The sequence below is a fragment of the Papaver somniferum genome, chromosome 1, assembly GCF_003573695.1.
Source record: "Papaver somniferum cultivar HN1 chromosome 1, ASM357369v1, whole genome shotgun sequence".
Taxonomy (NCBI): Eukaryota; Viridiplantae; Streptophyta; class Magnoliopsida; order Ranunculales; family Papaveraceae; genus Papaver; species Papaver somniferum.
The window spans coordinates 139,210,978-139,233,058 of record NC_039358.1 but is presented as its reverse complement, the minus strand read 5'-3'; the positions used below and the strand labels follow the sequence as shown (position 1 = coordinate 139,233,058).

The 22,081-nt window shown below is 38.5% G+C and overlaps 4 protein-coding genes, 1 long non-coding RNA gene and 2 pseudogenes across 12 annotated transcripts; 1 reads left to right on the top strand and 6 right to left on the bottom strand.

The window, feature by feature from the left end:
• The first annotated feature begins 1,014 nt into the window (after positions 1-1,014).
• On the top strand, positions 1,015-12,642 carry LOC113302389. Of its 8 annotated transcripts, XR_003336864.1 has the most exons (11): positions 1,015-1,201; positions 1,295-1,381; positions 1,914-2,058; positions 4,052-4,132; positions 7,990-8,191; positions 8,285-8,819; positions 8,906-9,128; positions 9,874-9,957; positions 11,286-11,493; positions 12,164-12,251; positions 12,379-12,642. It is a non-coding gene; the product is annotated as an uncharacterized LOC113302389 (long non-coding RNA). The 8 variants fall into 8 exon arrangements; XR_003336856.1 differs by lacking the exon at positions 9,874-9,957 and having other exon boundaries at positions 7,990-8,115; XR_003336871.1 differs by lacking the exon at positions 9,874-9,957 and having other exon boundaries at positions 8,285-8,763.
• Positions 2,116-3,944, bottom strand: LOC113302363 (premnaspirodiene oxygenase-like). The gene is made up of 2 exons (XM_026551277.1): positions 3,045-3,944; positions 2,116-2,950 (listed from the first exon to the last, which is right to left on the bottom strand). The coding sequence occupies exons 1-2, from the start codon at positions 3,942-3,944 to the stop codon at positions 2,327-2,329; spliced, it is 1,524 nt and encodes a 507-aa protein (XP_026407062.1). The 3' UTR covers positions 2,116-2,326.
• On the bottom strand, positions 5,322-7,266 carry LOC113302350 (annotated as a pseudogene).
• On the bottom strand, positions 11,148-12,861 carry LOC113302383 (annotated as a pseudogene).
• Positions 12,862-13,054: 193 nt separating this feature from the next.
• Positions 13,055-14,871, bottom strand: LOC113302356 (cytochrome P450 71D8-like). Its single transcript, XM_026551269.1, has 2 exons — positions 13,903-14,871; positions 13,055-13,814 (listed from the first exon to the last, which is right to left on the bottom strand). The coding sequence occupies exons 1-2, from the start codon at positions 14,809-14,811 to the stop codon at positions 13,191-13,193; spliced, it is 1,533 nt and encodes a 510-aa protein (XP_026407054.1). The 5' UTR covers positions 14,812-14,871; the 3' UTR covers positions 13,055-13,190.
• A 154-nt stretch (positions 14,872-15,025) lies between these two features.
• Positions 15,026-16,749, bottom strand: LOC113302370 (cytochrome P450 71D9-like). Its single transcript, XM_026551288.1, has 2 exons — positions 15,769-16,749; positions 15,026-15,681 (listed from the first exon to the last, which is right to left on the bottom strand). The coding sequence occupies exons 1-2, from the start codon at positions 16,660-16,662 to the stop codon at positions 15,058-15,060; spliced, it is 1,518 nt and encodes a 505-aa protein (XP_026407073.1). The 5' UTR covers positions 16,663-16,749; the 3' UTR covers positions 15,026-15,057.
• A 400-nt stretch (positions 16,750-17,149) lies between these two features.
• Positions 17,150-18,722, bottom strand: LOC113351424 (cytochrome P450 71D8-like). The gene is made up of 2 exons (XM_026595413.1): positions 17,883-18,722; positions 17,150-17,782 (listed from the first exon to the last, which is right to left on the bottom strand). Exons 1-2 carry the CDS (start codon positions 18,720-18,722, stop codon positions 17,150-17,152), a joined length of 1,473 nt encoding a protein of 490 aa, XP_026451198.1.
• Between the last annotated feature and the right edge of the window lie 3,359 nt (positions 18,723-22,081).

Sequence of the window (22,081 nt, the reverse complement as noted above, 5' to 3'; positions counted from 1 at the left end):
AAGGTATGTCTTGAATAGGTGGATATCGAAAAGATTGTGGTTTACTTGGTACCCTCGTTATTTCAGACTTGTCAATCTTGCCGTATCACGATTATTGAGGTTCATTGTTTCTGCTATTTTTTTTTTGAAATATGTTATCTCACAAGGTATTTCCTTGTTGATTTATACAACTGATACTATCTTCCGTAAAATGAACATGATTCCAGCAAATGTGTTAATCTTCGGCTATTGCAAACTTGCATCACGAACTTTGGCTTAACTTTGAGTTTGAGATTGAGATTCAAATTAAAAAGCGACACCAGAGAAAAATTAGAATAATTTTGTTTCAAATTAGAATAAATGTGTATGAGAGATATTCAACCAACAACTTATCAGCTGAACCTAGGTATATTTTCAAAAAACATAGGTTCGGGTGACAAGTTATCAGCCGAACAGTTCATCTGGTTAGTAGATCTAGGTTGTAAGAATTTAATTTTTTGAAAAATTCAACTTATGAAAAGGACATTATACCTCGTTTAGAAGTCTACCTCTGTATTAACCAACCTTAACTATCAATTAGTTCAGCAAATCTCAAAAGCCTAATTACTTATTCTTCGTCTTTAACAAACCGTAACCTAACTATCTCTCTCAAAAAAAATATTTCTTTCAAACCAAGACTATATAATCATTGACGTTAATCACTAATCATTAATATTCACTACTAATCATTAATATTAGATTCTAATTATTATCATTAACACTAATAATATTATTATCATGATAAAAATACGATGGATAAGAGGCTATTGATCATTTTACCTCATAGCGACTCTATATTATCATTAACTTGTATGCCTCAAAACATGATCTTGTAGAGACTTAGCCCCAAATGATAAATTGACAAATTTTATCAGTTTGCCCATCCCACTTGGCCATGCCCATGATGCGGCAAAACTGGCAAAATTAGGAATTTGCTATATGACTAGAAACCGCCCTTATACACCTCACTTACACCAGGTTTGTTTTTATTTTTCTTCTGAAACGGAAAGGAATGGAAGTTTGTTTATACTTTTCTTCTGAAACGGCAAGGAATGAAAATTTTACAGTGCAAGTCCATGATTGCATTCTCTAGCTCTCTTTAGAGGTTGAAAGAGTTTAGAGTGAGAATTGAAGAAAACATTGGACTTTTTCACCTTAGGAAAAGAATCTCTTTGTAAAGAAGGTTAGTGAATACCCCATTTTACAGATTTGATAATTTCATGTTTCCATTGTTATATCGATTATCAACACAAACTTTATTGGATATTAAATATAGGTTATTGGTGTTCAAAGGGATTTGATAGACGCTTATTGTGTTGTGGAATGTGGACCTGGAAATGAAACATTTGTAGCTTCGTTAGAGGTAATTAATCAAAACCCTAATTCTTAAGAATGTCTGCAAACCCATATGTTGTTACTTGTAAATTCCCTCATCCACGAGTATTGCAAGGAAGGAAAAGCTACTGAACCAGATATGTTTCAGTTGAGCTTTTTGACGGACTTTGCAGGTCTGAGAAACTAGCTTTGTCCCACAGCATTGAGCAATGAGATGTCTATAAGGAATGTCATGCTAAAAGCTTTCGCTGAATAAAGAACAAATCATAGACTATCTAATGGACTTTGCAGTTCCTTAACAATTTTGTACATATTTGTTAAATTCAGTTTTTTATATCTGTAAAAAGATTGTTAATGTTTATGCTATGAAGTGTTGGCAGAGCAATCAGCCTTGCTCTAATATTCTGGCAGCTTGTAACAATCCGTCTCACTTCTCCCCTAAATTCTCGTAGGAGCAGATGTGGAAGAGCTAGGTGTAGTCTAAGAAATTCGTTCATAACTTGTTTGACTTATTTATTCTAATATAACTCGCTCTCATCGTCTTCTTTGTTCCTGTTCAGGACCCGATGACCTCGGCTAACCTTCATCAATAGGGCAGTTTTAAGTTTGGCATTTGGTTTTGGAAGTCGACGGTAGAGGAATGGAGGTGAAGTCGGGCTCCATGTTTGGTTAACTTTCGCTCCATCGATTGTGATGGAAGAAGAGGTAAATTTAGCATTTCTAAATGATTGCTTTTGCTTAGTAATTGTGTGAAGGATGTCTAGGACTTAGATACCTACATAAAAATGAATTACAGAAAACAACATGGTTTCACTAAAGTTATATTATTGAAAAACAGTGTCGAAAGAAATAAAGGGAAGAGCAAATGACCCATCAGTTCTGCTTGTGCTTTGCATTACATATAACACTAGGAAATATTTCTAAAACTGAGCCGACTCTGACAAACTCGTACCACAAAAAACAGCTTTACAGTTTACTCAGTCGGTACAGGCTTGTAAGGGATGGGAGTCAGGTATAAATCATTTTTTCTTCTGACGCTTGCGCCAAAGGACTCGGACATGTCAAGATCTTCTGGCTTGACCCCATTTGGGAGCTTCCACTCATAGTGGTAAAGTAGTTGCGCAAGTACAAGCTCAACATTTGCTATACCAAAATTTATACCTGGACACATCCTCCTACCTGCACCAAATGGGATATACTCAAAATTGGTTCCTTTATAGTCAATAAAACCATTACTGAACCTCTCCGGGTCAAACTTCTCAGCATTACTCCAGTATTCTGGATCCCTTCCAATTGCCCATGCATTAATGATGACTTTTGTTTTCATAGGAATTTCATACCCGTCGATCTTACAGTTCTCCCGACACTTTCGTGGGAGTATAAGTGGAAGAGCTGGGTGTAACCTTAGAGTTTCTTTGATAACTAGTTTTAAGTAGTTTAGTTCGTGTAACTCACTCTCGTCGACCCTTTTCTTTTTGTAGAGGACTTTTCTGATCTCAGCTTGTGCCTTTTCCATCACTCCTTGGTTTCTCAGCATCTCTGACATCGCCCATTCTACTGTAGTTGAAGAACTTGCTGTCCCAGCAGTGAATATGTCCTGTGGATAACAAACAATCCAGTGTTTAAATCACTAAATATCCAAAAGAAGCAACTGCTTTAACGAGAAAGTTACATGTAGTTTATGTACTAACCAAGATAACTGCTTTAAGGTTGTTGGGCGTGATAGCAAATTCAGGTCCACCATTTCCCTTAAGTTGAAGAAGTACATCTACTAGGTCTTCCTCAGCTTCACTCTTGTTTGTTTTTATTGCCGTTCTATTCTCTATGTGTTCTTTGATGATGTTATCAAGTATTTTGTCGGTCTTCTGATGTAAACTCTCCAATTTTGATTTCATACCACTGATGACATGAATGAATTTCAAAGAAGGGAACAAATCACTAATAGCAAAACCACTTGCCATCTTAGTTGTCTCCTTGATCAATGATATGAATGCTTCTTTATCTTTGGATTTCTTACCGAACGCTGCCCTGGATGTCACATCATTAGTCAGCGAGGAAATTTTTTCACTGAGATTTATCTGTGATCCAGCCATCAATGAAATACTATTGATGAGGTTTGATACCTCTTCTTCCCTTATAGACCCGAACGACTGTACACGTTTAGTACTTAAGAGCTCCAACATAAATATCTTTCGCAGTTGCCTCCAGTAATCACCGTATGGAGAGAAAGCCACATCTGTACAGTTATAGGTCATTATCTTAGAAGCAAGAGTTTCACCTCTATCAGCAAAATTTAAGTCATGCGTCTTCATAATTTGTTTGGCCATTTTTGGTGAAGAGACGATGACAGTAGAAACTTCACCGAGTTGTAGATGCATAAACGGTCCATATTTCCTAGCCAAATCTCTTAGGGTATGGTGTGGTAGGTGGCCTAACATTAACTGGTGCAAGTTGCCTACGACAGGTAATTTCCATGGCCCTGGAAGAAACTTTGAGTTTGGGTTTTTAGATTTGAATCTTTTTATTGCCGTCTTCACCAACATGAGCAGTAAAAGAAGGAAAACTGAATATAGAGTAAAGTAGAACTCCATTGATGTTGAAAACAGGAAATTCAAGATTGTGTCTTCGCACTTGTTATAGAAAGTCTTTCAGTACTGTATATAATGTTGACTAAATGCAATTTGTTTTTTTAAGTTAGATAAAAGGATGCTTTCTTGAATTGGAGCTATACGATAAGGATCTTCAGAATTAAATAAGCACAGATAACGACATCTTCCAGGTTAGAGACTTTACTGACATTTTATTATTTTTATAACTCTTTATTATACCATCCGTCTAATAAAACAAGAAAAGATAACTGAATTCATTTTTATTTGAGTAACTCTCAAGGCCTGAGAGTTAGACCCAAAATTTTGTCGTAACTACTAAGTCGGCTGAACTGATTTCACTTGCCATAACAGTAGGGACAGAGTTTTGTCTATATTTTTGGGCTCTTAAGCGGTGTGTATTGTTATTTTACTGCCTGCACTATCTGAAATAGAAACACACATGTAAGTCGGTGCAGGTTCTAGCCGATTCCATTTGTCGTACTCATTTAAGTAGAAACAGGACATATGCATTTCCTAATCTACTGTATTTAATTCTTATACGAAAAGGATGTCAGCAGTTATGGTAACTTGGTAAGACTCAAGGAAGAATCAGTATTTGTTATATGAAGCTGTAACACATAATGGACAAACACAAGAAGCACACATACAACTTCTCCTGCTTTCTCTTTCCCGACGATGTCACTAGGTGGGTAAAGGATTTTAAGGGCTAGGATCAGGTTAAATCCATTTTCTTTTTTGAATCCATGTGGAAGCCATCAGAGTGCCGAGGTCATCTGGCTTGATCCCACCGAGGAGGTTCCAGCCAAAGTGGTATAGTAAATGAACAAGTAGACGCTGAACATTGGCTATGCCAAAATCAACGCCTGGATACCTCCTCCTACCAGCTCCAAATGGAATACACATTATTTCATTTATGGTCCATACGGTTACCATCCAACCTTTCTGGTTCAAAGCTGTCATTGTCACTCCAATATTTCAATCTTTTTCCAGTCGCTCATGCAATGACAACTTCAGTTCTAGTCGGTATGTCATAACCGTCAACCCCACAGCTCTCTCTACGTTCTTTTAATAGTATGAGTAAAATTGTACACTCTTAGTTTCTTTGATAACTGGCATTGCCCAGCCTACTGTAGTGGATGAACTGCTGTCTTGCTGTAGGGAATAAATAACCTAGGGAGAAACCCATCTCTATCCTAATTGCTTCTTCAGCGATGACAGAAATGCATCTTTATCCTTGCATTTCTTACCAAACACTTCCTCGAAGTCACGTAATTGGATTAAGTTTAGGTTGTAATCTCCGCACTTTCACAGCCTGAATCCCCCCCCTGTTTATTAGTCATTGCCATTTTCATTGTACGTTTTTGTTTTGGTAGCTGGTATATTGTACCATGACCTCAAAGTTGTCTCTTTACTACGAAAAAGACTGATGGAAATAGGGGTATAGATAGACCGTTCTAAATATCGTAAATTCTTTCTTTCATACACCATTAAAAATTCGATTGCATGAAAAGGATAGCATATTAGATGAGATGATAAATAGGAAAGGTATTCTACATGTTCAGTAGAATGTTAATTCTTCTGCATGCCCTGAAACTATGCACTTTTCATCAAATTGTTGGTGAAAGGATATTACCGTAAGGGACTGGAATTAAGCATAAATCATTTAATCTTCTAATAGTTGCGCCAAATGACTCAGACATGTCAAGTTCTTCTGGCTTGATATCGTTAGGGAGGTTCCAGTCGAAGTGGTAGAGTAGATGAGCCAGTAGAAGCTCCATATTGGCTGTACCAAGTGTCAATCCTGGACACATCCTCCTACCAGCTCCAAATGGTATGTACTCAAAGTTGGTTCCCTTGTAATCAATAGAACTACCATTAAACCTCTCTGGGTCAAAGCTCTCTGCATCACTCCAATACGCTGGATCTCTTCCGATAGCCCATGCATTAACCATAATTTTAGTTTTCTTTGGTATTTCATACCCATCAATCTCACATCTCTCCCTACTTTCTCGCGGAATTAGCAATGGAAGAGAAGGGTGTAATCTCAGAGTTTCTTTTATGACTAGTTTTAAGTATTTTAGTTTATGTAGTTCAGTCTCATCTATCGTTCCATTTGATGTGCCTAGGACCCTTCTGACCTCGGCTTGTGCCTTCTCCATAACACTTGGCTTTCTCATCATCTCTGACATTGCCCAGTCTGTTGCACTTGATGAAGTTTCAGTTCCTGCTGTGAAAACATCCTGAACATAAAAAAATTGGTATGCTTTCTGTTAATCAAACCACTTAAGGTTACAGAATTAATAATGGCATCTCAGCTTAAAAGGATATCTGACAGGTTTCGCTTAATTTACCAGTATAAATGCTTTAATGTTGTCGGTTGTAATGGGAAATTCAAGTTCACCATTTTCTTGGAGGCGAAGAAGTACATCCACAAGATCTTCCTCCATTTCCTGCATGTGATCAGTAGTTTGATTTTCCGTTGATGTTATTCTATTCTTTTTATGTTCTAGAATGACATTGCCAAAGATTCTGTCAATCTTCTCATGTATCTTCTCCAGTTTTGGCTTCATGCCACCTATAACATGAAGGAATTTTAGTGAAGGAAACACGTCACTGATGTCAAAGCCACCCCCCAACTTGGTGGATTCTAAGAAAGCTGCCTTGAATTCTTCTTTATCTTTGCATTTATTACCAAATGCTGCCCTGCAGATTACGTCATTTGTGAACAGAAAAACCATATCACTTAGATTTATCTGTGATCCAGCCTTAGAGGAAATTCTTTTGATGAAGTTTGAGACCTCTTCTTCCCTTATTGATCTGAAAGAACGGACTTGTTTGGCACTTAGGAACTCTGAAACGAAAATCTTTTCGCAATTGCCTCCAGTAATCACCGTAGGGGGAGAATGCAACATCTGTATAATTGTAGGTGAGAATCCTTGCAGCTAAAAGCTCCCCTCTATCAGCAAAGAGGAGGTCGTGTGTATTCATTACTTGTTTGGCCACCTTTGGCGAAGAGACAATGATAGTTGAAACCTCACCAAGTTGTAGATGCATAAGTGGACCATGTTTCTTTGCCAAATCTCTTAGGGTATGATGTGGTAAGGGACCTAACATAAGCTGGTGCAAGTTCCCCAAGAGAGGCAATTTCCATGGCCCTGGAGGCAATTTCCATGGCCCTGGAGGCAATTTTGATTTTGCGGTTGGTCTGGTCGATATGAACCATAAAAGTAAGGGCAGTAAACTCAAGATTATTGGAATGAAGGCGGGAAACTGGAGCTCCATGGTCATGGAACTGTTGATGAATTAAAAGGTAGAGATGAGGGTTATGCATGAACACAAGTCTTACTAGGGTTTTATATACTAGTTATGTAGTTCAGCAACCAGTACATTTTGTAGTTTTGCTTTGGAGTATCACCTCTACAAGATGCTTTCCAGATATAATAGATCTTGGAGCCTTTCACCAATTATAAAAGTCATTGAAATGGTCACTCACAATTAATAAACAAAATATTTTATAATACTAGTAGGTAACATGACTTTGTCAATTGGCTAGATAAATAGTATTTGTTTGTGTTAGCCATTTAGGTATCTTTGCCTGACTTTGTCGGCTGATTAGATTCATTAGAAAGGTAGTATTTCTTTGTTTTAGTTATCTTTATCCATCTTAAAAGAATCTTAGTCATTTTGTTTTGGATTGTAGTCATATGGCTTCTTTTTATAAAATACTTTAAGTGAACAGAGACCCTTATGTGAGTTGGTGCTGGTTCAGGTTATTCCCAGTTGTCTTAAAGCAACCAGGATTTACAGCCTCATTATTTTAAATCCTAATATACAGTATTTTACTCTTCTATAAAACGATGTCAGCATTGGTTAAGTTCAAGAAGAACTATTTTTTGTAGTATGAAGATGTAGAACATAATGGACAAACACGAGAACATATAATTTCTCCTGCTTTCTATCTTTTGACGAAAATCTTTTGCAATTGTCTCCTATAATCACCATAAGAAAAATGCAACTTTAATTGTAGGTCATAATCTCCGCGGCAAGAATTTCTCCCCTACAGTAAGGTCATGTGTCTTCGTAATCTGTTCAGCCATTTTTGGTGAAGAGACGAGTAGATGAAGCAGCAGAAACCTCACTAATTTGTAGTTGCGTAAGTGGTCATATCAGGGGAGTGTACCTATTGCGTGAGATATTGATGCTTTTCGCAGTAGACATGTGGAAATGGAGTACGCCTTTCTTATATTGCATTTTCTGAAACGTGCTTAGTCACTAGACTCACTTCCATGTATCAATTTCAGAAATGGTTTTTTCTGTTTCAGGAATATAGGTAGATTCGGGAAAGGTCATTTGGTGTTTCTGGAACTGGTTTTATTATTTTTCTGGAGGTCAAAAGGTGTCAGGAAGAGTGGGAACAGGACTCCTTGTGTATCTTACTAAATTATTCATCGTTTAAATACTATATTACAATATTATCCCCTTCAGGAGTTTTAAAATAATAGTTGCGTAAAGGGCCTATCTTTCTTGGCTAAGAGTTTGATGTTGTGAAGCGGTAAGGGGATGTAACATTAACTGGTCCAAGTTTTCCTAGGTTGTTTCTTTGGTTCTGGAAGGAAACTTAAGTTTCAATTAGTTCTCGATCTCCATGTTGCTTTCGTCAAGATTACTATCAACAATGAGAGGAGGAAAGCAAAGGGTATTTTGGCATGGTGTAGTCGGAGGGTGTGATGCAGCCAAGGGAAATAATTGAAGCTCAATTACATGAGAAAAATTGAATTGCAGTGAGATGATAGAAAGAAAGGTTTATTTCACACGATTTTGTACGTTGGAAAAATTTGTATGTGTATATGGTAGAAGGTAAAATGAAAAGTTTAGGAAGACAGATGTGTAGTGTACCCTGAAACTTCTACTTTCTTACACTCATGATTTTGTTCGAGATGCAGGTGAAGGAATATTACTAAATGGACGGGAATCAAATATAAATCATTTTGTCTTCTGATGGTCGCGTCGAATGACTCCGACATGTCTAGTTCTTCTGGAAGATTCTGTTCGGGAGCTTCCAGTTGAGGTGGTATTCTAGATGAGCAAGTAGAAGCTCCATACTTGATGGTACCAAGTGTTAAGTAACCCTGGACACATCCTCCTACCAGCGGCCCGCCCCATATGGTATGTACTCAAAGTTAGTTCATTAATAATGATAGAACTACCATTGGACCTCTATGGGTCAAAGCTCTCTGAATTACTCCAATACACTGGATCTCTTCCGGTAGGCCATGCATCTGAATTACTCCCTACTTCTTCCTGGAATTAGGAGCGGAAGAGAAGGATGTGCTAAAGACACATCTTTAATAACTAGGTTACATAGATCAGGCAATTCAGTCTCATCTATCTTTCCGTTCGATGTGCTAAAGACACTTCTAAATTTAGCTTGTCCCTTCTGCATAACGCTGGGTTTTCTAGTCTGTTGCAGTTGATGAGGTTTCAGTTTCTGCTGAGAAAACATCCTGAACATAAAGAATGAGTAAAAAATGCCATTTAAACCACTAAAAAGGATACTCAGTCACTTGCTGCGTATTAGCTTAAAAGAAAAGATCATGGATATATACTCAGTCAGTTCGCCATTGTCTCGGGGGCGAAGAAGTACACCTAACATATCTTCCTCCATTTCACCCATGGGATTGTTAGTTTGATTCTTTGTTGATGTATTTTATCCTTGTCATGATGTTCAATGACATTGCCGAAGAAATGCTTTTAGTTAAACTTGACACCTATTCTTACCTTATCGATCTGAACGAACGAACTTGTTTCGCACTTTAGAACGTTAAGACGAAAATCTTTGGAGATTGCCTCCAGTAATCACTGTGTGGAGAGAATACGATACCTGTATAATTGTAGGTAGTGCTCCTTGCAGCTAGAAGCTCGCTGTTTGCCTCTATCAGCATAGACGAGGTTGTGCATGTTCGTAGACAGTTTCAGTGTTTGGCCACATGGAAAGGTAATATCTATGGCCCTGGAGGCAATTTTCTATTTGAAATTTACGGTTTTTTTTGTGGTCACTATGAAACATAGAAGTGAGGGCAGTAAACTAAAGACTACTGGAATGAAGGAGAAAATTCAAAGCTCCAGAAATGTCTGATGAATTGGAAGGCGGCTATGTGGGTTTTGCATTAACACATTCCCTAGGTTCTAAGTACTAATTGTATAGTTAAGCAGCCAGTACATTTGGTAGTTTTTCTTGGGAGTATCATCACTACTAGATGCCTTTCTGATATTATAGGTTTTGGTGTTCTTCACCAATCAAAATAGAAGCCGTTGAAATCCCCACCTAAAATAAATGAACAAAAATATTTTATAACAATAGTTGGTAACATGCCTTTGTCGTGTCTTGAATGATATGAGTATTTGTTTGTTTTAGGCATCTTTATTTGATTTTTTGGAATTGGATTAATAACTACTAAACTCGGTGATTCTCCCAAGTAAAGCACCAAGTCAACTTGAAATTTTTGCCAATTTGGTTGACTCGTCCTAGTCATTATCAAGTTTCTGCCAATTCTCTCGCTTTTGAGAAGAAAGGTTATTTACAAGCTATGGGCAAAATGGTCAGGTCTTGAAAGTCAGTTGAAATGTTCCAGTTAACTGATTCTTTTTTCTTTTTGATAAGGTGAGTGAAAGATTTTAGGAGATCCACAAACGGGTTTATCAGTGAACGTGAATATTCTTCATGTTAATCAAGTAGAAAACCTGGTTGAATACAGAGATTTACAGTAGTTGATTAGAGATATCAAGTGTATAGAGCGAACTAAAGCAAAAGGAATACCTCAAAAACCATAGGAGCCTAGATTTCTATAGAGATCATCAGGGAAAGCCTTTAGAACAACCATTAAGAATCTGACTGCTAAACTGCCCTTTTTATACGAGTTTTTTGCGTTTCCGTGAACGTTTACTGGGAGATTGATTCCCTAGGTATCAGGAATTAAGATCAAATTCTTGATCCGGACACTGTACAAATTGATTGTTATCATCTTCACAACTTGCCCTTATCTTCATTCTATATGCATGACCCAACTGTTACCAAGTCAGATAAAGCATAAGTCTGACTTGGCGGACATCCATCTATCATTGTCCAACCTTGTATTATTTCATTGTCCAACCTTGTATGATACCCTCAAAGAGTAGAGCAGAAATAACATCATATACTTCAGTTGAAACTAAAAGATAAAGCGAAAAGTCAGCACATTATAACGTATTCGCCTGAAACAAGAAATTTTATTGTTTACATTTAAAGTTTGAACTCTTAAACTTTTGTTCTTGCTCAAAATGCAGGTGAAGGAGGACTGTAAGGGATGGGAATTAAGCATAAATCTTTCCTTCTTTGGACGGTTGCGCCGAAGGTCTCCGACATATCCAAATCTTCTGTCTTGACACCACGGAAGTTTCCAATCGAAATGGTACAGTAGATGAGCAAGTACAAGCTCCATGTTGGCTATCCCAAGTGCCAGCCCTGGGCACATCCTCCTACCAGCACCAAATGGTACGTATTCAAAATTAGTTCCTTTGTAATCAATAGAACTACCATTAAACCTCTCCGGGTCAAAGCCTTCTGCATCACTCCAATACGTTGGATCTCTTCCGATAGCCCATGCGTTAACCATGATTTTGGTATTCTTCGGTATCTCATACCCATCGATCTGACAACTCTCCCTACTTAGACGTGGGATTAGCAGTGGAAGCGGAGGGTGTAGCCTGAGAGTTTTTTTGATTACTAGTTTTAAGTAGCTTAGTTTAGGTATCTCTCTCTCATCAACCTCTCCATTTGTTCCCTTGAGGGCATCTCGGACTTCAGCTTGTGCCTTCTCCATGACTTTTGGCTGTTTTAGCATTTCTGCTAATGCCCATTCTGTTGTACTTGATGAAGTCTCAGTCCCAGCTGTGATTATGTCCTGAAATAAATTTTATTTTAGATTAAACCATAAACAGTAGTTTTTGTTAAAGCGGTGAGAGTTGTTAATTACCAAGATAACAGCTTTAATGTTGTCATTGGTGATTGGAAATTCGAGTTCACCATTCTCCTGAACTCGAAGAAGAACATCCACCAAATCTTCCCCTATTTCACCTAAGATATTATCTGCTGGATTCTTTTTCTGATTCTTTTTATGTTCTTCGATGATGTTGTCTAAAATTCTATCGATCTTCTGATGCAGCATCTCTAATTTTGGCTTCAGACCACTAATGAAATGAAGGAAGTACAGCGAAGGAAACACATCACTGATGTCGAAACCACCTGCCAAGGTAAGAGCTTCTTGAATCACTAATTTGAACTCCTCTTTTTCATTGCATTTCTTGCCATACGTAGCCCTACAAATGACATCATTTGTAAACAAGAAAAGTCTATGACTGATATTTATCTCTGATCCAGCCACGAATGAGATGCTTTGAATGAGATTTGAAATCTCTTCCTCTCTTAGCGATCTGAATGACCGGACTTGTTTAGCACTCAATAATTCCAGCACGAAAATCCTTCGCAATTGCCTCCAATAATTACCGTAAGGGGAGAAAGAGACATTTGTACAATCATAAGATGAAATCTTAGCAGCAAGGATTTCGCTTCTATCAGCAAAAATAAGGTCATGGGTCTTCATAACCTGTTCGGCAACTTTTGGCGAAGAAATGACTACGGCAGCAACCTCACCAAGTTGCAGATGCATAAGTGGACCGTATTTCTTTGACAAATCCCTGAAGGTATGATGTGGTAAGGGACTTAACATTATCTGGTGCAAATTCCCTATGAGGGGCAATTTCCATGGTCCTGGCGGCAAATTTGTCTTGGATTTGATGTTTATGAATTTTTTGGTGATTACCATAAACCATAAGAGCAAGGGAAGTAAACCTAATAAGAGTGCTGGGACAAAGGAAGGTAGAAACAGGAGCTTCATGGTTGAGGAAATGTTGTTGAAGTGATGAGGATAAGGAAGTAATACCGGTTGAAATAGTTGTCACGGGATGACATCCCCATTTTGTCATTTTGCTTTGTTTGTTTGCTTGGTTGTATTTTTTTTTAAGGAATCAAAGTTATCGTTATACGCAGTAGCAAAACACTAGTAATGTGGCTGAAGGAGTTGCATTCTGTAGGATCATTTGTTACAAACTCCATTCCAGATGTAATTGAATTTTAAATATGAAACAGAAGAACACAGAATTTTATTCATCCTTTCTGTAGGTTGATTGAGCTCAGGGAGACGCTGAAGTACAATAATTAATGGGAATTAAGTTCAAATCTGTTTTTCTTCTGACGCTCGCACCAAACGTCTCTGACATGTCTAGCTCTTCTAGCTTGAGCTCATTTGGGAGCTTCCAATCAAAATGGTACAGTAATTGAGCAAGTGGTAGTTCGACATTAGCAATACCAAATGACATCCCTGGACACATTCTCCTACCAGCCCCAAATGGTATGTACTCGAAGTTAGTTCCTCTATAATCAACAGAATTACCGTTAAACCTCTCTGGTTCAAAGCTCTCAGCATCAGTCCAGTATTCTGGATCTCTTCCAATTGCCCAGGCATTTACAATCACTTTTGCTTTCTTCGGTATCTCGTACCCATTAATCTCACATGTCTCTTTACATTCTCTTGGAAGTAACAGTGGAGCTGCAGGATGTAACCTCAGAGTTTCTTTGATAACTAACTTTAAGTAGTCTAATTTATGAAGGTCGAATTCATCAATCTGTTTCTTTCCATTGAAGACATTTCTCACCTCAGCTTGTACCTTCTCCATGACTCTTGGATTTTTAACCAGTTCAGACACAGCCCATTCTAGTACAGTTGATGAGGTATCAGTTCCTGCAATGAAAACATCCTGCAGACGGAAAAACGATACAGTGAGCACTGAGCACTGCAACAGCCCATTCAATCAAGAAATTAAGCTACTTTATACATATACTAACCCAAATAACGGCTTTAAGATTATCGGTTGTCATTGGAGATTCAAGAGTACCACTCTCTTGGAGTTGAAGAAGTACATCTACAAAATCCTCCTCCATTTCACTACTCATGCTACTACTGTTAGTTGTCGCTCGATTAGCCTTGTGATCCTTAATAACATCATTGAGGGTCTTATCAACTTTCTGGTGCAACAACTCCAATTTTGCCTTGGTTCCAATCAAAACATGAAGCAATTTCAGTGAAGGAAAAATATCAGCAATGTCAAATCCTCCGGCCAACTTGGTTACTTCAAGCATATGCAATATAAATGCTTCTTTATCATTGCATTTCTTACCGAATGCTGCCCTGGAAACCATGTCAATAGTCAAGGACGAAATCTTTTCGGACAGATTTACTGGTGCTCCAGCATTGGAAGAAATACTCTGAATGAAATTTGACACTTCTTCTTCTCTTATGGACTTAAACGCCTGTACACGTTTAGCACCTAAGAGTTCCACCATCAAAATCTTCCGCAACTGCCTCCAGTAGGTACCATAAGGAGAGAAAGCTACATCTGTACAACCATAAGACATAATCTGTGCAGCAATGATTTGTGGCCTATCTGAGAAATTTAGATCATGGGTCTTCATAAACAGCTCGGCCACTTTCGGTGAAGAGACAACAATAGCAGAAACCTCACCAAGCTGCAAATGCATCAAAGGTCCGTATTTCTGGCTCAAATCTCTGAGAGTCCTATGCGGCAAGCCTAACATATTGTGCAAATTTCCAGTGAGAGGCAGTTTCCTTGGTCCTGGAGGCAATTTTGAGTTTGGATCTTGGGTTTTGGTTATTCTTTTTCCTATTTTCATCACCATGAACATAAACAGGATAAAACTTAAGATCACTGGAATGAAAGGCAAATAAAGCTCCATTGATGAAAGTAGACTTAAACTGATGATGAACTACTCAAAAATTGTTTTGGGCAGTTTGTACTAAATCAAAAGATTCAACTTAGAGATTGGTGAAATGCATCATGTTGTTGCATAACTCACACTGCCAGGCACCCGCTTTGACTTTTATCTTAATAATGTATTCAATTTAAAAATATATTTAAGCACGTGGAGTCTATCAATGCAGATTCGATTGCTGCAAATTTTTCACCATTTATTCAAGTGAACTCATAGTACATGTACACTGTTGCAAGGTATAGGAATTAAGTACAAATCGTTGCGCCGTCTTACAGTCGAGCCAAATGTCTCAGACATGTCAAGATCTTCTGGTGTGATCCCGTCCGGGAGCTTCCAGTCAAAGTGGTATAACAATTGAGCTAGTGGTAATTCAATATTAGCTATACCAAATGATATTCCTGGACACATCCTTCTACCAGCACCAAATGGTATATACTCAAAGTTAGTTCCTCTATAATCAACACACCCACTACTAAACCTCTCCGGTTCAAACTTCTCGGCGTCACTCCAGTATTCTGAATCTCTTGCAATTGCCCATGCATTTACTATCACCTTGGCTTTCTTTGGTATCTCATATCCATTGATTTCACATTTCTCTCGACATTCTCGTGGAAGTAACAAAGGACCAGCAGGGTGCAACCTTAGAGTTTCTTTAATCACTGAATTTAAGTAGTCTAATTTATGAAGCTCGACTTCGTCAATCTGTTTCTTTCCATTGAAGACATGTCTTACCTCAGATTGTACCTTCTCCATAACTCTTGGATGTTTCATCAATTCAGACATTGCCCATTCTAGTACAGTTGCTGTGGTATCCGTTCCTGCAGCAAAAACGTCCTGAAATGAAGACAGCAAACAAGATTGATTACTAGACTGTAAAAGTTGGTGAATACATTCTACTAGATGTTGCAGGTGAAGGCTTACCATGATAATTGATTTCATATTTTCGGTTTTGATAGCAGGTTCAAATTCATGATTCTCTTGAGCTCTTATAAGTGCATCCACAAGGTCTTCCTCCAGTTCTTGAGCCATTTTAGTCTCACGAGTCCGGTTCTCTCTATGATCCATAATGATGTTATTAATGATGTTACTAATCTCTTGATCCGACTTCTCCAATTTATGTTTCGTACTACTGACAAGACGGAGAAATTTGATGGACGGGAACATATCGCATATGTCAAAGCCGCCTGCTAGCTTAACTATTTCATGCATACATGAAACAAATGATTCCTTATCCTTGCATTTCTTACCAAATGCTGCCCTGGAAGTTATGTCAGTGATACATGAGAATATTCTTTCACTGAAATTGGTTGATGATCCAAGTACCAAGGAGAATCTCTGAATGAGATTTGTTACCTCTTCTTCTCTTATGTACTGGAACGACTGTACGCGTTTAGAACTTAGAAGTTCTAACATGAGAAGCTTTCGCATTTGCCTCCAATAACTTCCATAAGGAGAGAAGGACACGCCAAAGCCACTACTCAGCACCTCAGTAGCAAGAATTTGTGGTCTATCAGCAAAAATGAGGTCATGTGTTTTCATAAACTGTTCGGCCATCTTTGGTGAAGAGACAACTATGGTGCTGACCTCGCCAAGTTGTAGGTGCATCAAGGGTCCATACTGCTTCGCCAGATCCCCTAAAGTTCGATGTGGTAGATGGCCTGCTAACATATTGTGCAAGTTCCCTATTAGAGGCAGTTTCTTTGGTCCTGGTGGCAATTTTGAGTTTGTGGTTTGGATTTTGAACCTCCTCATCAACATGAAGATAAAAATGAACAGAGCTAGGATTGCAGGAAGGGAAGGGAAATGAAACTCCATTAAACTGGGGTATGTAAGAACCAAGAACAAATTAAGGTTATCTGAATGGGTTATGGTGCAACAACTGTATCTATATCCAGATTAGAGATGGATTTTCCTCTTGCAGTGATAATAGAGAGGGTGACTTTGATGTAAATTAGTCCCTACATTATCTTGAATTTGTCTTCTTGTTACCAAAAAATCAAAGTTTTGACCCACAAAAAGTAAGGTTCATGCCCTTCTTGAAGTGACTGTGAAAGGTTGCCCATGCCTAGCATTGAATTTTTGGACTAATTGGTTTTCAACTGAACTCTATTCAACCACTTGCAATATGGATGGTTGGTTGTGCCTGGTTTTGCACTCCCCACCATATAAGTAAGGAAACAAAACTACAGTTATTAACATTTACTTTAAATTTTATCAGTGTAAGGAGGCATTGTTATTGTTATCAAGCTTAAATACAACATAACGAAAAATAAAACGAAACGAGCCAAAGCGTGTCAGACAATTATGGCAAAGTAAAAGGGATATCATTTAACATAAGGATGGGAATCAAAATCAAGTCATTCTTTCTTCTAAGCGTAACACCAAAGCGTTCAGTCATGTCTAAGTTTTCAGGCTTCCCATGTTCCAAGAGCTTCCAGTCAAAGTGGTACAGTAACTGAGCAAGTGCTAGTTCAATAACGGTTAAACTGAATGACATCCCTGGGCACATCCTCCTACCAGCTCCAAATGGAATATATTCGAAGTTACTCCCCTTATAATCAACAGAATTTCCATCAAACCTCTCTGGTTCAAACGTGTACGCATCGCTCCAGTATTCTGGATCTCTTCCAAGACCCCACGCATTGACAATTACTTTTGTTTTTGCCGGTATTTCAAATCCATCAATTTCACATCTCTCTCTACTTTCTCTTGGAAGTAAGAGTGGTGCAGAAGGATGTAGCCTCAAAGTTTCTTTGATTACTAACTTTAAGTAGTCTAGTTTTTGAATGTCTGCTTCGCAGAATCGTTTCTTCCCATTGAATACCCGCCTGACTTCATCTTGCACCTTCTTCATAACTCTATGGTTTTTCATCATCTCAGACATTGCCCATTGTGTGGTGCCAGCTGAAGTATCAGTTCCTGCACCAAATGTATCCTGCAAAGGAAAATAAATAAATGAATGAAGTGGTTAAAATAGGCTGATTAGCAGCGGCTCCGTAAGTTTTACTACTGAGACACTAATAAATTACACTGACCAAGATGACTGCTTTGATGTTTTCCATTGTTAGCGGAAATTGAAGCTCGCCGCTCTCTTGGACACAAAGAAGTACATCTACTAGATCCTCCTCTGACTGACCATCATTAGAACATTCAGTTGTTGTCCTATTCCTTATGTGTTCTTCGATTACTTCAGTTAGAAATTTATCAACCCTCTTGTGCATTCTCTTCAATTTAGATGCGACTCCACCAATAAAATGTAGCATTTTTATCGAGGGGAAAAGATCTTCCATTGCAAAACCTCCTGACATAGAAGTTGCTTCTTGCAACAATGATATAAGAACTTCTTTGTCTTTGCATTTATTACCAAATGCTGCTCTAGAAGTTACATCATTAGACAGGGATGAAGTTAGCTCACTGATGTTGACAGGTAAACCAGCTTTCAAAGAAATACTCTGAATCATATTTGATACCTCTTCCTCTCTTAGTGATCCAAATAACCGAACTTGTCTAGCACTTAAAAGCTCCAACACGACAATTTTTCGTAATTGCCTCCAGTAATCACCATAGCGAGAAATTGCTACGCCAGCACAATTATATGACATGATTTTTGAAGCAAGTATTTCTGGTCTGTCTGCGAAAATCAAATCATGGGTCTTCATTATCTGTTGGGCAACTCTTGGCGAAGAGACAACAACTGTAGAAATTTCACCAAGCTGTAAGTGCATAATGGGGCCATACTTCTTAGCCAAATTCCTGAGGGTGCGATGCGGTAGGCCTGTCATGTTATGCAAATTTCCTATAAGAGGTAGTTTTCTTGGTCCTGGAGGCAATTTCGAGTTTCGGGCGCTGGATCTTTTCCCATACTTTACCAACATTAACAAGAAGAGAAAGAAAATTAAAACAACTGGGATGGAAGGAAACTGGAGATCCATGAAGGTTTGGAATTTGAGAGGCGCAGGAGGGAGGGATGTTTAAACCTTCAATTCTTACACTGTTAAAAGTTCTTTCGAATCAAGGCCAGCAAGTTAGTAATTTGCTAGTCTGTACTTTAGCTACTAGTGGAGCTATTGTATACAGTGATACAATTGTACGGGTTTTAGTACTTCTAAACTAGACGTGCTATATACTAAAGTCAATTAACTAGTAGCTAGCTATATTCTTTAGCTTGAGCACATGTACATAAAGCACTAACTGATACATGATGAAATGAGGAAGTGAAATGTTATTCTGTTTTCTGTTTTTCTTACAAGCACGCACCAACCAAATATACATAGGGTCTATTTATAGACTTGTTGTGCATGACGTGTCAATACAAAGCTGTGACATCCATAGGACATGTGTTATTATCATAGGCTTAATACTACCGTTGCAGGATAAGTTTGACCCCAAATATTAAGCCGGTGAAATTGATATTACGTCGGGTGTTTTCCCGATTAATCTAGATGGTGGATCATCCACCAAAATCCGAACCTATATAACACTCCCTCTTGGATGACCACCATTATCTGGAGCAGTAAATGGTGGGCCATCCAATACACAACACTCCTCCTTGGACCACCATTTCTAAGAACGTTGCCTCATTAAAACCTTGCCGGTAAAATCCAGTGGGACAAAATACGAACGAAGGAAAAAGAGTACAACAAAAATCTTAGAACGGTGTTGGACACGCGTATGTTGCCTCGTTAAAACCTTGACAAGAAAAAACCCAGTGGGATAAAACCTTGGCGAAGGAAAAAGAGTACAACGCGTTATAGTCCGAAACTCCCCCTGAACAAAACCTCCGTTAATTTGTCTGCTTGTACATGTGGCGCATTCCGATTCCATATACCAACTTCCGAAAAACTTTAGTCGGCAGAGACTTGGTGAATAGATCAGCATAATTCTCACAAGATTGTATCTTCTGGATATCAATCTCCTTATTTTTCTGAAGGTGGTGAGAATAAAATAACTTCGGTGAAATGTGCTTTACTCTATCGCCCTTGATGTAGCCTTCTTTCATTTGTGCTATGCATGCCGAGTTGTCTTCACAAATTGTCGTTGGCATAGTAGTTATGGAAGTCAGACCGCAAGAGCTTCTGATGTGTTCGATTAATGACCGCAACCATACACATTCTCTACTTGTTTCATGGAGAGCAATTATCTCGGAGTGATTCGAGGAAGTCGCAGGTATGCTCTGCTTACAGGAACGCCATGAGATTGCAGTACTGCCAACGGTAAAAACGTACCCTGTTTGAGAGATTCCTTTGTGCGGATCTGATAGATATCCAGCATCCGTATATCCTGTTATCTGTGGATAGTCTAAAGAATCTTTCGAGTAGAATAAACCCATGTCAGTAGTACCACGAAGGTAACGGAAAATCTGTTTTACCCCTGTCAAATGTCTTTTTGTTGGCGCAGAACTATACCTGGATAATAAATTTACTGCAAAAGAAATATCGGGCCTGGTACATTGAGCTAAATATAGTAAAGCCCCAATTGCACTTAAGTATGGTACTTCCGGACCAAGAAGTGCTTCATCCTCCTCTTTAGGACGAAATGGATCTCTTTTGGGATCAAGGGATCTTACAACCATTGGGGTGCTAAGCGGATATGTTTCGTTCATTTTAAAACGTTTCAAGATTTTCTCTGTGTAAGTGGATTGATGAACAAGAATTCCGCTTTCATAATTCTCAAGTTGTAAGCCAAGACAAAATTTTGTTTTACCGAGATGTTTCATCTCGAACTCCTTCCTTAAGCATTCAATTGCTTTGGAGAGTTCACCAGGAGTTCCGATTAAATTGATGTCATCTACATATACAACTATTATTGCAATTCCAGATTCTGTCTTTTTAATAAATACACATGGGAAAATAGGATTGTTTACATATCCCTCTTTTATTAGGTATTCACTGAGGCGATTATACCACATTCGCCGGATTGTTTCAATCCATATAGAGCTCTATTTAATTTTAGTGAATACATATGACGTGGTTTCCCTTCAGGTAATTTGAATCCTTCCGGAAGTTTCATATAAATATCTGTATCTAGCTTGCCATATAGATACGCAGTGACCACGTCCATTAGATGCATGTCAAACCTTCCATAGACTGCCAGACTAATTAAATATCGAAAGGTAATTGCATCTAACAGGGGAGTATGTCTCTTCATAGTCAATCCCAGGTTTTTGTAGGAAACCCTTTGCCACTAGTCGTGCTTTATAGCGAACGACTTCATTTCTCTCGTTACGCTTTCTTACAAACACCCATTTGTAATCTACATGATTCACATTTTCTGGTGTCTGTATTGGGCGCCCAAAAACGTTGCGTTTAGAGAGAGATTCCAATTCATCTTGGATTGCCACTTTCCATTTAGGCCAGTCGTCTCTTTGTCGACATTCTTCTATAGAGTGTGGTTCAATATCATCATTATCTGTGGCGATTTCAGTAGCTACTGAGAATGAAAATATATCGTCGACAATTATTGTATTACGATCCCACACTTCTCTGTCGCATGCATAATTTATGGAAATTTCCTCATTCACAAGTACCCGAGTCTCAGCAGAGACTTTAATCTCTTCAGGAGGTTCATCAGAGAAAGTGGATCGTTCTTTGATTGTCTCTTCAGGAGCACTATCTGTAGCCTCTTCAGGAGCACTACCTTTGATTGAGACAGATTGGCTCTTCCTCTTTCGAGGGACAGAATCTTTTGAACCAATTGGTCGTCCACGCTTCAGGCGTGGCTTTGATGACTCGTTTGCCGCTGGGCTCCCAATTTGTCCCGTCGGTACATCAATCCGAGCTGGAGCATTTCTAGCAGGCACATAGGATTTTGTAATTCGACCAGTATCAGTAAATGCATCAGGTATTTGGTTTGCAATATTTTGCAGATGTATAATCTTTTGCACCTCAATTTCAGATTGATTAGTGCAAGGGTCAAGATGAGACAGACTTGGTGTGTACCAAGATATTTCACGCCGTTCTTTTGACGGCTTATCATCTCCCCTAACGGCGAGAAAAGTTTCTCATCAAAATGACAATCTGCAAATCTAGCTGTAAAGACATCACCTGTTAAAGGCTCTAAATACCTTATAATAGACGGTGAATCAAAACCAACATAAATACCAAGGCGACGTTGTTGACCGAATTTAGTGCGTTGTGGTGGTGCAATAGGCACATAAACAGCACAACCAAAGACACGTAAGTGCGAAATATCTGGTTGCTTCCCCAAGACAAGTTGTAGAGGGGAGTATTGATGG

Bases quoted from the DNA above. Each gene is read 5' to 3' on its own strand.
- LOC113302363 (XM_026551277.1), bottom strand. From the start codon at position 3,944: ATGGAGTTCTACTTTACTCTATATTCAGTTTTCCTTCTTTTACTGCTC. The intron at 2,951-3,044 runs GTTAGTACATAA...TGTTATCCACAG, and splicing joins ACCTTAAAGCAGTTATCTTG to GACATATTCACTGCTGGGAC.
- LOC113302370 (XM_026551288.1), bottom strand. From the start codon at position 16,662: ATGGAGTTTCATTTCCCTTCCCTTCCTGCAATCCTAGCTCTGTTCATT. The intron at 15,682-15,768 runs GTAAGCCTTCAC...TCTTCATTTCAG, and splicing joins ATATGAAATCAATTATCATG to GACGTTTTTGCTGCAGGAAC.
- LOC113351424 (XM_026595413.1), bottom strand. From the start codon at position 18,722: ATGTTGGTAAAGTATGGGAAAAGATCCAGCGCCCGAAACTCGAAATTG. The intron at 17,783-17,882 runs GTCAGTGTAATT...TTTCCTTTGCAG, and splicing joins ACATCAAAGCAGTCATCTTG to GATACATTTGGTGCAGGAAC.
- LOC113302356 (XM_026551269.1), bottom strand. From the start codon at position 14,811: ATGGAGCTTTATTTGCCTTTCATTCCAGTGATCTTAAGTTTTATCCTG. The intron at 13,815-13,902 runs GTTAGTATATGT...TTCCGTCTGCAG, and splicing joins ATCTTAAAGCCGTTATTTGG to GATGTTTTCATTGCAGGAAC.